Source organism: Microtus pennsylvanicus, chromosome 1, assembly GCF_037038515.1.
Source record: "Microtus pennsylvanicus isolate mMicPen1 chromosome 1, mMicPen1.hap1, whole genome shotgun sequence".
Taxonomy (NCBI): domain Eukaryota; kingdom Metazoa; phylum Chordata; class Mammalia; order Rodentia; family Cricetidae; genus Microtus; species Microtus pennsylvanicus.
In genome coordinates this window covers 167,896,881-167,913,097 of record NC_134579.1, presented here as the reverse complement: position 1 = coordinate 167,913,097, position 16,217 = coordinate 167,896,881, and the positions used below count along the sequence as shown (strand labels likewise).

The window sequence follows — 16,217 nt, the reverse complement described above, 5'->3', positions numbered from 1 at the left end:
TGGACCTTTGGGGACACATAAGTTCTTTTATGATAGTGAATGAACATTAGTTTTGGATATGTCTGTTTTAAACTACTTTTCATTTGATTCCAACATCTTTAGTCTTGTTGATAGTGCTATTAGCTTTTTATAGTTACTAAGGTGTGATTGAGGTGTGATTTCTCCTTATCTTTTCTTTCATTAAAGATTTTCAGGAAAGATGCATACAACAAAGAGTGAAGTGGTAGTCATTGTACTGTTTTATGTAGCAGCCATTGGATAGTTCTCTAGAATCTCATCACTAAGGTAGCACATAACTTAAAGAGCTAACAGAGTACATGACCTAATCCAAGAGTTTGGGGCTTTGGAGATGAATCAGTTGCTAAAGTGCTTGAGGACATAAATCCGGTAATCTAGACTTATGTGTGTGTGGGGAGGGGGTGTTTGTTTAAAAGAACAAAAACAAAAGAGGTCTGATGGCATGTACTTGTAATCCTATCTCTATAGAGGTGGTCCAGATAGAGCCTGGGGCTTGCTGAACAGCCAGCCTATCCTACTTGGTGAATTTCAGGTCCGTGAAAGAGAGAGGCCAGCACCTGAGGAAGAACATTCAAAAGTTTGTCCTCTGACAACCATGTTCACATGTGCACACACCCCGCAAACTAAACCAGTTTATCTTTCAGTTACTGATTCTTCCTTATATACACATGAGTTTAAACATTAGTGGAATTTAGACTGTTCATTTTGTGCTCTGCCAATTCCAAAGTTCTTGTGTTTATAAACTCAAATACATGACAACAGAATTCTAGTTGTTTCCCTCAGCTATGTAGATGGGATTTTGTTTGATACTGAACATTGAACCCAAAACCTCATAGTATACCACCAACAAATGCATGTCTTTTTTAATATTGAGAGAATTTTAAAAATACAAAGGTATAGGTACTAGCAAATAGAGAAAGAGGCTTTAGAGAAATAAAAGACAAATTACTCTTTTATTTTTATCTGTGTATGGTGAGAGTAGAATATTGCTTAAAATTAATAGTGAGTGCCTGGGAGGATGAACCAGTTGATAAAGTGCCTGCTGCATAAGCACAGGGACCTGAGTTTGGTTTCCTAGTGCACACATGAAATCTGGTCATGGTGGCGCCTGTCCATAACCCTAGCACTCGATAGGTGCAGGCACACAGATCCCTGGAGCTCATTGGCCATCCAGCTAATCAGAGTGATGAGCTTAAAGTTTAGTTTGAGTTGCTGTCTCCAAAACTTAGGTGGAGAGCAACTAAGGAAGGTATGTAGTATAATCCTCTGCCTTCCACATATGTTAACTCACTCATAAAAACATACCCAAACACATACAGAGAAGACTAGTGGAAAGGATTTTGATGAGTTTGTGTCATCTCCAAAGAAAAAGTTTCATGGGACACTAAATTGAAACAACAAATACCTTCTTTCTTTGTGGTGATGATGCCTTTCAAAGAAATTAATTTTGTAATTATATGCCAGTAAAGAAAAGCATATTGAATCTGAAGGTAGAGTGTTTTGTCTACAGTTGGGATAAGTGGAAAAAGAAATTGTCATATTTGAGACACCAAAAGGGACTCTAAATCTGTTAGGTAGGAAATTATTTGGGTAATTGTTTCTTGAGACAAAAACATATGTTCTCAAAATGTATTTATAGGGAGATTGGTGGACGACTTCTCATGGTGGAAACTCGACTTCCAAATGACCTGGTTGAATTTGAAGGAGACTTTTCCTTGGAAGGACTGCGCCTGTGGAAAACAGCGTTCTCAGCAATGACTCAGAGTCCCAGACCAGGCTCCCCTCTTCGTAATGGCCAAGCAGTTGTCAATAAAGGGTCAAGTAATAGCCATAAGACGGTAGAAGATAAAAAAATTGTAATTATGCCTTGCAAATATGCCCCAAGTCGACAACTGGTCCAAGCATGGCTTCAAGCCAAAGAAGAATATGAACGTTCAAAGAAATTCTCTAAAACTGAGTTAACTGGAGTGATAAAATCTGCTGAAAACATCAGTCCTTTAGTTATTCCAGCTGACACACCTGCAGTGTCTTCACAGATGGATGCATGCCCACATACACTTCCTACTACAGCACACACCAAGGAAGAAGTTACTAAGACTCACATTGCCTTACAAGCAACAACTACAAGATGTGATCAGATTGTAAGTGTCAGTCAGACACTACCACCACTCACCTCTGCAGCTGTTCCTGAGGAAGATGAAGATGATGATAATTGTTATGTTAGTTGCAGCTCCCCTGATTCTCCAGGTATTCCACCTTGGCAACAAGTAACATCCCCAGATTTCAAAGCATTAAATGGAGATGATAGACACTCATCACCGATGGAGGAACTATGTTCCCTAGCTGCTGAGAACTTCTTAAAGCCAACAAAAGATAGTACCCCAAAAAGTCCCTGCAGTGAGCCTCGGGATCCCCAGATGATCTCTCCAATTAATGCTAAAGCAAGAACTGGGAAATGTGATCCACTTTGCCTTCATAGTACACCAGTTATGCAGAGAAAATTTCTAGAAAAGCTTCCTGAAGTAACTGGCCTTAGCCCTTTATCAATTGGTAAGTGTATAAATAGTGGAAAGGCTACATATGCTTCTTCAAAGGTAGAGATGAAACATTAGACTATATGATAAAAATTACAGTCTTGTAATTGAAATTGTAGCTCAGGAAATGGAATATGATTTTTGACTCATCATGCTTTAGGGAATCAACAGATGGAAATGTTTTCTTCTTTCTACTGTGAAGTACAATGTATCTCTCTACCTTCTGGATGAAATAGACGAACCACTGAGAAGCCTTACCTGCTTCTGAACTGGATTTTTACCATTGGCTTTTTTACACATGCCCAAGTCACCACCTTTTTGATTTTTGATTTTTCCCAAGGTCTGTACATACACTCCATTGCAGAAGTATATCCCCAGCCTCTTTCCCACCTTTAAATATAGAAGCAGCCAAAATTTCCCTTGACCTTATATCTCAGGCCAAATTTTTCTTCCTCCTTTAAAGCCAGCTTGCTTTTTACAAGATTTCTCTTAACAGCTCTGCTTATTTACTTTGTATTCATTTCTCAGCCTATCCTAATCTGAACTCTGTCATTCCACTGTTTAAAAGAAAAAGGTTTTTCACCAGGGGTGATGGCACATGCCTTTAATCCCAGCTCTCTGGAGGCAGAGGCAGACGGATCTCTGTGAATTTGAGGCCAGCCTGGCCTACAAAAATAGGCTCCAAAGCTACAGAGAAACCCTGTCTGGAAAAACAGGGGGAAAAAAGTTTCTCAAAACTTACTTGTAACTAAAGCCAATAGATGCATTTTAGTTTTTAATCGTGCCTTTTAAGTAATCATGGCCTGTTGCCCACAGCTTAGTTTCTGGAGTTCCTCTTGTCTTCATTTTTATTTCTTTCTACTTGATTTTCTTTTAAATATATCATACTATTCTTAGTTGTCATCTAAGTGTTGCAATTTATTAAGTCTTAAGCTTTCCTTTGATTTTTCTCCTAAATGATGAAATTCCTGACCACAGGGTTAATACTGATAATTCACAAATTTGTATTTCCAGTTAGGAATTCTATTTTAGGCTGTAGAATACTATCCTACTTGACTATATGGCATTCCGATTGAATATTCAAAGGTCTACAAGATTGATTTTTTTTTAACCCTTAAATCATAATCTCAATGTCAGCATGCACTACCACCTTACCAACACACTCAGATTCATGTGCTGCATGAGCCATTTTCAGACCCATCAAATCTTTCCATTCTCTCTCTCTCTGAATAATGTCATTGTCTCATCATTAAACAAAGTTAGGCACAATACATATGTCACATCGTCTGATTCCCTTAATCAGCCCCCTGTTCCATCCTTTACAATGTTCTTTTACTCACTTCCTAAATAACTCAAAATTTTCTACTTCATTTTATCTCTGCTACCACAGCCTTATGCTGGCTCATTATCATCTCTTGCCTGAGCCTCTACTGGCCTTCTTATACTCTTACTGCGTGACAGTCAGGAGAAACCATTTATGTATTCCTGCTGTGCATACTTCAGTTCAAAGACACCAAGTGTTAACTAGATACAAATTCCCAGTTACTTCCTCCCTCATTCAGGATTTGGCCTTTAGCAGTTTCAGCCACACACAGACAATTGCAGTTCAAAAATACTAATTATAAAATTCTGTAAGTAAATGAACCATGAGTTTGAAATGATGTCCTGTTTGAGTATCATGACTATTTATCCTTTCTCTCCCAGGATATGAACCATCTCATTATCTAGTATAGCATTCTACCCGTTACTCTCTTGTTAGTGATCCAGTCAGCAGCTGTGGATTAGAACACTTTTGTTCAAGGGGTTGTTATTTTACTTCATGAACCGGAAGCACAGAAGTAATGATGCCAAAGAGAAGCAGGAAGATACTTTCCTTATGAAAAGGGGGAAAATATCACATTCATGTAAATTATTAGAGTATATTATTGTCATTCTATTTTATTACTGGGTATTTTTAAGCTTACTTTGCCTAACTTATAAATTAAATGCTGTTATGGGGGATAGGTAGGTAAGTATAGCAAAAATCATGGTATATGTTGGATTTAGTACTATCCACAAATATCTACTGAAAGGTCTTAGAATGTGGTCTATATAGAACTGTTGTAATTTCACCTTCATTTATGTATGACGAATTTATGATTCTTTCTAAAGCACAGAAGAAACTTGATATCTTTCCCTCCTCATCGTAACTATTTGATGAGTAAATTATTCCCAATGGTAATGACTAAGATATGAAACTCAACAGTAAAACACCAGTGTGCATATATAAAATGCAAAATTTTCAAGTATTTTGTGGAGATTTAAGATTTTAATTTTATTTTTAAATTATGAAATTTGGAGTATAGAATGATACACATGTTATTTAAGTGTTTGAAACAGCAAATTTTGTTTTAAAAAACAGAAGCAGATGTACAAGATAAAAATGAAATTTCTCTCTACAGAACCAAAAACCCAGAAGTTGTGTAATAAGAAAGGGAATGATACTGAAAGTCTCAGGAGAGTTCTCCTAACAACACAAGTGAAGGTAACTATACTAAACATCTGTAGGTCAGTGCAAGACCAAGTCTTCATTTTAGACCTCAGGTAACTCATAACTGTGTCTGAACTTAATTGTTTCATTTTTTGCATCGTTATTTACATATCTTTGAGACAACAAGAAATTACATTTTTCTTTGGTTTTTTTATTGTTGGGATCTAAAATATTCTTATGTGTAAATACAAATATTACAGAGAAAGTGAATATGATAGCCAAATTGTGGATTATGAGGATACACATACATTAACTGATAACTGGCAGTATCAGAACAGTCCAGTCACAGCAGAGCTCAAGTAAGTGATTTTGATCCCACCAGAAATATATCCTTTTCGTTGGTTTATTTTTTTCAAATATAACTTAATTTTTTAATTTCTTTCACTAAATTACAAAGAAAGCAACATTATCTACTATTGAAGTTGAGAAATAAAAATGTCCTTATTCAACTACTAGAGATATGATAGTACTTAATTGATAAGTATAAGGTTACGTGAAAGAAATGCATTAGACATTGTCTTTGGAAATAAATGATAGAAACTACTTCCATATTAGCTACTTCTGTTTCAAGAAAAGTCAAGATAAATATCTATGGAGTAGAAGTGTGAGCTCTACCCGACAACTTCTTTCCATCTTCAGAGCTTGTAAAATCAAATGTCAGCACATGGTCTGTTTATAGACTGATCACATTTTTACAGTTACTAAAGTAAAAGGAATGCTAACAAAACTTTTTTCTTAAATGGCTGTTCATGTTTGTTTCTGGCTGTGTCTTTTCTTAATAGAATCAGTTTGCACCAGTAAATACTCCAAAGAAAGAAACTTCTCAGATTGACGGACCATCTTTAAACAATACCTATGGTTTCAAAGTCAGCATACAAAACTTACAAGAGGCAAAAGCTTTACATGAGGTAAAACTACAACTTATAAGATTGTGTACATTGAGCTTAACTATTAGGATTTGTCCATAGGGTGAGTATGGGAAATTTTTTAACCAGAAAAGGGTATGTTCAAATTTCTTCATTAATCTTCATTTTTTTATTCTATTGTATATGTGTAAAATAGAAAAAAAGTTTAAATATTGACCAGATGCTGAGACTGATTATTGTTTCACAACCTTCACAGAATTAATACCTAAAATTTAGTTTATGCAGGTTAAATTAGGAAAGCCAGTCGATGGTGGTTAACACCTTTAATTCTAGCACTTGGGAGGCAGAGGCAGGTGTCTGTGAGTTCAAGGCTGGCCTGGTCTACAGAGCGAGTTCAGGAAGCCAGGAGTACACAGAGAGAAACTCTGTCTTAAAAAGCAAAAACAACAAAAATAATGTAAATGTAAATTAATGGACCGGAAACTCAAAGCATTTGTTAAAGTGATAGCAAGATTGAAATCAGTGTTTGTTCTTATTTTGTTGTTTTATATATAATAAACATTTATATTTTTATATTTTTATTTCATGAGCAATTTTTCTACATGTTATCTAAGTGCACTGTGTATGTCTGGTGCCCAAGAAGGCCAATAGAGGGAGCAAGATCCCACCATGCCAGGCACCAAGAGCCCAAATCGCAAGAGATAAATTTAGGAATACATAGCAAATGCATGCCCACAGTTAAAAATTAAAGGAATTGTTTTTTAAAACTATAATTATTGGGTTGGCAATATGGTTTACCTAGTAAAGGCACTTGCCACCAACCCTGACAATCTGAGTTCAATCCTTAGAACTTACATGGTAGGAGGAGAAAACCAACTCCCATAAGTTGTCCTCTTATCTCCACACACATACTAGGGCATATGTATGCACACATACACAAATAAGTATTTTTTATTTAGTAAATAAAAATAAGAAAAATATAAAAGCAAAATTGATAGTACTTAGCAAAAGACTTGTTTTTTAAAAGTTCATGTACACATACACATATACACACACACATACATACATGTATACTGGGGGGTGTGTGCACACACGCACATTTGTGTGGAGATGCCCACGGAGACCAGAAAAAGGACATCATGTCAAATGAAGCTGAAGTTACTGGTGTTTGCAAGATGCCTGAGATGTTATGTGTTTGCTGGGGTCTGGATCTGGTCCTCATCATTGTGCAGCAAGCTCTCTTAACCACCGAGTCGTCCTTTTAGACTCCAGAAAAACTGATTACCTTTGGTTATTCTCTTTTTATTTGAACAATCTAATTTTATTTATATGTATGTAACATCTTGAAGTTAAAATCAGTCCATGATGTTGAGTTGATTGTTAGTAGACCTTTCTCCTCTCAGGTCAGAATTTTAATACCTGTGCAGTGGTCAGAACAGCAGATGAACTCTGAAGAATGCTTGCTCTAGGGAGCTTCGCCCATTGTATTTCCTTATCTTCTTTCTGCTTTACTCAGTACAGAACACAAGGACTCCTCTCTCTCACCCATCTAGCTCACTCTTTACTCCGCTTTAAACCACACCGTAGGAACTCTTAAGAGCAGCAGTGCATTTTAACTCTCAGATAGAAAGGCTAAGTGTAAATGTGAAATTTCTAAAAATGAAATTACTCTGTAAGAGTCTTCTGACCTAAAATTGTCCTCGCAAGTCTTTTCTGTACCCATTATACATGTTCGTTCTTCTAATTCAGTTGGTTGTTTTGTCTTCATGGCTTTAGGAGAGAGGTTTTCCACTTTAAAGTTTTTGTGTTTGCTAGGTTATTGTGTGCTAATTATAAACAATAAAATCTTGAATGGTATACATTTCCAAGTAAAAATTTCTGGGGCATGGGAATGCTGGGAAGATGGCTCAGTCCTTAAATGCTCGCTGGTCCAGATGCCCAGCACCCACATATAAAGCCAGGTGTGGCAGTGTGTGTGGTGTAGTGTCCCACACTGGGGGTGGGGTCAGGAGAGGAGAATCCCTGGGGCTCTCTGGCCAGCCAGCAAGAAAACAAGTTAGCTCAAAATTAGCAGGAGAGGCTGTCTCAGAAAAAGAAGATGGAATGCAACAGAGAAGGATACCCAGCATCGACTTCCTACACACATAATTAATGTTTTGCATATTTAAAAGAATATAATAGTAACCATATTAGCAAATACATATACTACATGTATATGTTAAATGTTAATCAGGACAAAAAGATAGACAAGGTAAAATAAGCCTCCCTCCTACCCCAGACCAGCAGTTTCCTTTTGCAAAAGTCCTATGTACTTATACATTCTCATGCCTCTAGAAATTTTCTGTGCACATGCTTGCGTTTTTACATATATAGAGAACTACATTCCGTGGTTCCATTTATCAATATATTGTAGCACGAATAATAAAACCCAGAAACAGATATTGGGGTTCAACCTGAAGATCAGAAAAGCAAAGCAGCCAAGCCACTAGAGCAGTCTTACCTCTATGAAATCTTCAGACTGACAGCAGTTCCTGTCTCATCCTGCGGTGTGTACCACCACCATCTAACCTCTATGGCTAACTAGTGTGGCTGCTGGGATTAAAGGTGTGTGCCACCACCACCTGGCCTGTATGGCTGACTAGTGTGGCTGTTTCGCGTTCTGATCTTCAGGCAAGCTTTATTTATTAAAATACAAATGAAATTTCACTACAATATATTATACTGATGTTTCTGTATTAAAACATAGATATCAGTCTCTTTATTTTGACAAATGTTAAAAGTTACTGACTATTCAGTCATTACATGACCTTTATGGCACTTAGCTGGTTACTAATCTCCCATCTAAACATTGAGGTTTTTTTCTTACTCCTTTTGCTCTTAAAGTCTCAAGTAAACTTCCTTCTACTTATATTTTGATTTAATGAATGAGTTTATAACATAATTTCTCAGGAGTAGAATTGCTTGGCTAAAGATATGTGCATTTTAAATTTTAAGTTTTGATAGATATTTCTAAATTGTCCTCCAAAAAGATTTTGTACCAAAAATAGAATTTGCCAGATTCTATTACTGTTACTAATGGAAGTCATGGCATTTACATTCTTCATTGGCTTGCATGGATTATAACTACAAATCTGTTGCTAATTTATGTGATCTGAATAATTATGAAGACACTATGAATAGTCTTATTTTCCAGTGCCAGCTGTATGTATATGATATATGGTAGTGTATAGCATGTAATTATGAATCCAGGCCAAATTTTGTTTCCTGTACTATTATGTTGATTTACTTTATTTTTATTTTTACTTTTTTTTTTTTGAAGCAAAATATCTCTTTTTCCCAGGCTATATTTGAGTTTGTGGGCTGAAGCCATCTTCTATTACAGCATCCTGAGTGATTAGGATTACATGTGTGCTCTACTGGGCCTATCTCTGTCTCAATTTAAAAAAAAAAAACATAAAAATTACAATTGAGAGGTTTTTATTAACAAAGTATAGTGAGTATGTTTAATGTGTGTTGCATGTTAGTAAGAGTATGAACACTGGTCAAATGAAAAGGCTTATTTTAACAGGAGTACCTGCTTGTTGGGGTTTTTGTCCTGCCCAGTTCCCACAGCTGTTTAGGTCCCAAAGAAATCACACAGAGAGTCTGAATTAGTTATAAAGTGATTGGCCCATTAGCTCAGGCTTCTTATTAACTCTTATAACTTATATTAACCCATTATTCTTATCTGTGTTAGCCACATGGCTTGGTACCTTTTTCAGCAGGGCAGGTCACATCTTTATTTTTCCGTTTCTGGTCAGGACTGAGGAGAGAGCTTCCTTCTTCCCAGAATTTTCCTGTTCTCATTGGCCCACCTCTACTTCCTGTCTGGTTGTCCCACCTTTACTTCCTGCCTGGCTACTGGCCAATCAACGTCTATTTAAAACATAATTGACAGAATACAGCTTAGCTTGTGTGATTGATTCCATAAAAGTTCTTTTAATTTTTTAAAGGTAAAACTAAAGCTTGAAAAATTGATGCATATGTGCAAAAATATCTAAATTTAAACAATCCTTAAATAGTAGCAGATTAGTAAATCTGAACTTTAAACTAAAAGATGATTTCTGTTTTCAGTTTAAACTAAAGATAGTATTCTAATGCAGTGAACTGTGAAGTGACAGACTGGTTTGAATGTGGATAAGCTGCTGAACTAATTCTTTTCTCAAACAGAAATTAAGAAGCACTGCATGTATTCTAAACAAACACTTTTGAAGTATGGCCATTGAGAAGTAGCAGCTGAAGCATTTCCTGAAATAAGAACATGAGTTAATCTAATTTTGGAAGCAAAAGTCTTAAGTTTCATAAATTTATGAACTATTAAATTATGACTTTGCCTTTATTTTGTTTAATTTTTGAAAACAGAATATCTCTGTGTAGTCCTGGCTGTTCTGGAACTTACTCTGTAGACCAGGTTGGCCTCAAACTCAGAGATCCTCCGGCCTCTGCCTGCCAAGTGCTATGATTAAAGGTGGGTGCCACCACCGCCTGGTTGTGACTTTGTCTTTTATGTGCATATCTATATTTCTACTTACTTGTCTTCTCAAAGTCTTAGTAAAAAGGACTTCTTTGAACATGCATGCCGTGAAACACTTTAAGTGTAATTTTTCATTTCCTTTTGTAGATACAGAATCTTACCTTAATCAGTGTGGAGTTGCATGCTCGAACTAGAAGAGACTTACAACCAGATCCCGAGTTTGACCCAATCTGTGCTCTGTTCTACTGCATCTCATCTGACACTCCTCTCCCAGACACAGAGAAAACAGAACTCACAGGTGTGATAGTGATTGATAAAGACAAGACAGTCACCCATCAAGGTATTGTTTATTTTTAGTAAGGATGTGCTTGCCCAGTGAGTGTGTGTGTGGAGGTGGAGGTGGTGGGGATTGGACAGGATCTCACATAGCTCAGATTGGTTTGTACTAGCTGTGTAGTTGAGGCTGACTTTGAGCTTTGATGTTCCAGCCTCTACTTCCTAAGTGCTAGAATCACAGGCATGTGCCAGCCACTCTTTTTATTTATTTATTTGTTTGTTTGTTTGTTTTGGTTTTTCAGGACAGGGTTTCTCTGTAGCTTTGGAGCCTGTCCTGGAACTAGCTCTTGTAGACCAGGCTGGCCCTAACTCACAGAGATCCGCCTGCCTCTGCCTCCTGAGTGCTAGGATTAAAGGTGTGTGCCATTAGTCATTCTTAACAAAATTTCTTCTTGAAGAACTACAGCAATCAGGAAGACTCCTCTCTAATGTTGACTTAGGTTGGGGTATGAAGCTGTACATAACTTTTTCCTAGCCAGGCAGTGTGGCACACACCTTTAATCCCATTACTCGGGAGGCAGAGTCAGGCATTTCTCAGTTGGAGGCAAGCCTGGTCTACAGGGGGAGTTCCAGGACAGACTACAAAGCTACACAGAGAAACCCTGTCTCAAAAAACAAAACTCAAAAAAGCAAACAAACAAATAAACAAAAACCCTTTTTCCTAGACTGATGATTCTTACTTTGATTATTACAACCACAAGTAGAATAGAGATGGAATAGAACACGGATCAGAGTGTGAGGCCTCCAGATTCTGCCCTCAGTACCACAGGGGAGGGAAGTTAGAAGCCAAGTGACACAAAGATCTTAGTAAAATTTCTAATTAACACATAGATTATAAACTACTAATTATTCACAACAAATCCAAATAATCATATATAATTAGCTTGGGTAAACAAACTTCATTGTTTTCCAGATTTCTGCTAATACAAACTGTTTACTTTAGACATTGTTAACTATTCTCATAGTTTGTAAGATATATTTTCTAACTGTTCATGTATCTTCCTAAATAAAGATATGTTTGGTTCAGAGGTTATTCATATACCATATAAGCATTTAAGGAAATGCAAGTATTTCTCCGAAGTTGTAAAGGTAACCCTTATAAATTATTTGAGTACACTGAGGAAGATTGAGTATAAAAGAAAGCCGTTAAGAATCTGATGTTTAATTGCCTAACATCGGCTAACAAGATAGTCATTGAATTTTTATGAATTCTTCATGATAGCCAGTGTTGGTCGTTTGAAATTAACCGTGGTGGGATGACTTTACATATGGAAATAGGCAAGCAAAGACACATTCAAATTTTTTTTTTCTTGAAGAGTTGTTACCCATTATCTAGCATACTAGTGATTAAAATATTTTCTATTAAGCAAAGGTATTCCCATTAGGAAAATGAAGCATAGAAACAAAGTAATTGTCTTTGCAAGTAATTTTATAAATGAAGACTTTAGTAGAATAACTGAAAATATGAAACTTGAATTTAAGTTACATGTTACGTTAGAAAAACCATTAAAGAAAATCTTCAAGTAGTTGAACTATAGTTTTACTTGTGGGGTTCAGTTTTCATATTCTTTTACTTAAAAGTAAAGATTAATGTTACTTTAATAGTACATGAAGTAATGTTATATATAATATTTTATTCCTTAGATATCAGATATCAGACCCCACTACTTATCAGATCTGGAATTACAGGATTAGAAGTTACCTATGCTGCTGATGAGAAGGCGCTCTTTCAAGAAATTACAAATATAATAAAGAGGTATTATCTTGTATTTTCTGATTTTTTTTCTCCTGGTCTTTCTTCTTCAGTCATTTCCTGCAGATGACATAAGATATAAAAGAGGACAAGAATCATTTCCAGGACCCTTGGAAGTATATAATTATCCTTAGAGAGGCTCTTACTTTCAGTCCCCTATCATCATTCCTGTGCCCATCAAATAAGAATAGGAAAAGCAATCTTCTGTTTCCTACAATTAAGGGAATAAAGAAAAATACTTGCTTCTAGCCTCTTAGTTATATTTTAAGATGGTTTTGCTATGGTTCTGAAGTAATAGGAATTTGTACAAAAGTTCAGTTGTATTATTCACTTAAATAAGTTTCTACCTTGGGAACTAACTACCATTTCAGTAGTATTTTGAATTGTTTTTTTAATTCTTTTTTATTTTAATGTATTTTTGTTGAAAGTTAAATTTTGTGAGAGTTTATGAAGTTATTTTAAACAAAATCATTTTAATTTAAAATTACAATATCTCCCACAGCCCCTTTCCCAAGAAATACAGAACAAGTGCAGTCTTAGTAAGATTAAACTCATTTTAGAAAAGAAAATAACTCCTATAGTCACTTATTCTAAGTCATTCTGTAGGAGTTGTTCTACAGGTACCACTACACATCCTTCCCCTTGTACATATATATTCCACATTGGAATATATATGTTGATTTTTGTTCTCTACATCATAAAAAAAATGCTTCTTCTGGGCAAAGGTCCAAATGCTGTAATGTATGCACTTTGATCCACCTCCTTCTTTAGGTATGACCCTGATATTCTCCTAGGATATGAGATTCAGATGCATTCCTGGGGCTACCTCTTACAGAGGGCTGCTGCTCTAAGTGTCGACTTATGTCAGATGATCTCTCGAGTGCCAGGTACGTAGAGTTGCAAATGTTTTGTTACAATTACAGAGAAATTGTAAATAAGGAAAAATGTTAAAGGAAGTACTGATATTCTAGCTTCATTTTTATACTAAATTGTGATAAGTTCTAGATATAACTCCATACAAAACAGATTGGAAAAAGTCTACCTTCGCACTGTTATATATGCTGTTTTATGTGTTGGGGATTTTCCCACTTTTAATTATGTTTTCATATATAAATCTTTTTATAGCATTATACTGTTTCATCTTTAATGTGCTTTCTTCATCCAGTATCCTAGAACTGTTTTCCTATATTATACTATGATTCCCATAGTCTTCACGGTCGTTGTGAAGCTGCTTCATATTTCCTCAGCTTCATAAACTGTAATGTTATTGTTTGCTTTTTCTGTTTTTATTGTTTTGCCCATTAAATTGGTAGGAGAGGAAGGGCCAAAGAGCAGTAATAGTTAAGATTAGTAGTTAAGTAATTGGCTTTTGATTTTTATTAGAGTATAAGTCTAAAAAGTAGTATGAATTTTGATTGTAATTCACTAAGGTTTTGGTGCTGTTTAGAGAGAGGGAGTAATAATTTTTATAATAAAATTAATTGTAATTTGTAAGTCTTTTTGTTATTGTTTCTTTTCTTTTTGAGACAGAGCTTCTCTGTTTAACCTTGGTTGTTCTGGAATGTAATCTATAGAACAGACTGGCCTTGAACTCACAAGAGATCTGCCTGCCTCTGCCTCCAGAGTGCTGGGATTAAAGGCATGCACCACAATGCCCAGCTGTAAAACATTTTTTCTATAACTAAAGATATCTTATTATCCATAGTCATTTTATTTTTTATTTTTAGTTTTTTCTTTTTAATGTTCTTTTAATTTTAATTAAAGTCTAATCATATTAGTCCCCCTTCTCTTTCTTCACTCTAGTTCCTTTTTGTCCCCTTTCTCTAACACCTTCACCCCCACATCTCAAATAGGTGGCCTCTTTTCCTTTGATTATTATCATTATTATTATTATTATATACATTATTATGTAATATATAAACACATCAATATATGAATACAACCTACTGCATTAATTTAGGGTTCCTTTATATGTACATGATTTCAAGGCTGACTCTTGGTATTGGATAACTAATTAGGGTGCCCGTCCCTGGAAGAGACTAATTCAGCAGTCATTAGTTGCCTATATAACTACATTTTTTTTAGTTTGTTTTGGCTCCCACAGCTTTATGGGACAGTTTTCAAAGTGTTCAGGAGAGGCAGCCCTCAGGTACATTGTTAATTACATTTAATTGATTGTAAGAGATAAGGATCAAAAGAATGATGAAGTTAATGTCCTACATTAGGTGTGTAGCTCAGCAGTAGAGTGTTTAAAGGTTCTGAGTTTGATCCCCAGAACCACAGGAAAGGAGGGAAGTATGGAGGAAGGAAAGAAACGGAAAGGAGAAGGAGGAAGGGAGGGAAGGAGAGCTCACATCCTTTTTTCAGAATCACTGCTAAAACTTTATTAAGTGTTGTGAGCCACGCCACATTGCAGTCTCCCATTTACAATTAAGCAACAGAGTAAACACAAAGGGTGTGTGGTTTGTTAAGTAACACAGTAGTGGTCCAGTGCACAGGTTCTGGAGCAAAGACTCCCCAGGTTCAAACTCTGCCTGTGCACCTATATAATGTCAAGCAAATTACAGAATAGATCCAATACTTGATTTACTCCTCTGGAAAGTGGAGGTTCTTAAAGGACTTTCAAGGTGATTGTAATGGAGCCTGAAGACAGTAAACACTATATAAGTGTTGTGCTGACTTAGTAAAATGAAATTTTTGAACATTATCTTTTTAGCATAAAGAAAGAAATGAGACGGGCGGTGGTGGCGCACGCCTTTAATCCCAGCACTCGGGAGGCAGAGGCAGGCGGATCTCTGTGAGTTCGAGTCCAGCCTGGTCTACAAAAGCTAGTTCCAGGACAGGAACCAAAAGCTACAGAGAAACCCTGTTTCAGGAAAAAAAAAAAGAAAGAAAGAAAGAAAGAAAGAAAGAAAGAAAGAAAGAAAGAAATGAGAGTTGTGTGGGTCCATGGCCTTCAAGGTGAAGTGATCCTTGTATAGAATACTACTTGGTTTTTTTTTCATGTATGGAGTTTTCAAAAACAGGAATTTTATTAAAAATAAGATTGTAAGATAAAATCATTATGAAATTGTTTTTCACTGTTGCTTCTGTCCAGGAATGACACCTTGCTTGTCATTCAGTGGGTGAGCAAATGTTCATTCTCAGTTCATTGTCTTAAGCCTCACACTCAGAAAAATCTCTGACCACTCTCACTATCCCGCTGTATGAGCTACAACTTTCCCTACAATTCTCCACACTAACACCCTACAGTTTCATTACATGGATATGCATAAAGTTCATATTTTCCTCAGGATCACAGACTGATTTCACGATCCTAATCTGAGCAAAGAATAGTTCAACTAATTGTCTTTGAAGAGAGTGTTCGTTTCTAGAAACGGAAGCTTTGTCATTAACGTACAACCTGAATATCCTTTTGCTCATTTCAGTGGTAATTATTTCCCAGTGCTTATCCACTATCTTCAGTGGATACATTTATAGGAATTGAGTAATGTAAAGAGTTCATGTAGATGCAAAGATGGTATATTTCCATTTTACACAATCTTATCAGAGAAACGATATACAGTAATATGCTCATGGCAGTCTTGGCATTGTAAAGATACTTTTAAAATGTTTTGAGCCCATATGCACTTCCTTTAGTGAATATCTACTATATGCTGAAATATTA

The 16,217-nt window shown here is 35.9% G+C and overlaps 1 protein-coding gene across 3 annotated transcripts in view; it reads left to right on the top strand.

The window, feature by feature from the left end:
* Positions 1-16,217, top strand: part of Rev3l (REV3 like, DNA directed polymerase zeta catalytic subunit) — a 142,055-nt gene that overhangs the window by 89,005 nt on the left and 36,833 nt on the right. For all 3 annotated transcript variants that reach the window (XM_075945196.1, XM_075945205.1, XM_075945213.1), the window contains 6 exons: positions 1,658-2,568; positions 4,994-5,076; positions 5,865-5,990; positions 10,609-10,801; positions 12,442-12,553; positions 13,322-13,437. In XM_075945196.1, the coding sequence (XP_075801311.1) occupies positions 1,658-2,568; positions 4,994-5,076; positions 5,865-5,990; positions 10,609-10,801; positions 12,442-12,553; positions 13,322-13,437 (1,541 nt within the window). The remainder of the gene's footprint in view (positions 1-1,657; positions 2,569-4,993; positions 5,077-5,864; positions 5,991-10,608; positions 10,802-12,441; positions 12,554-13,321; positions 13,438-16,217) is intronic.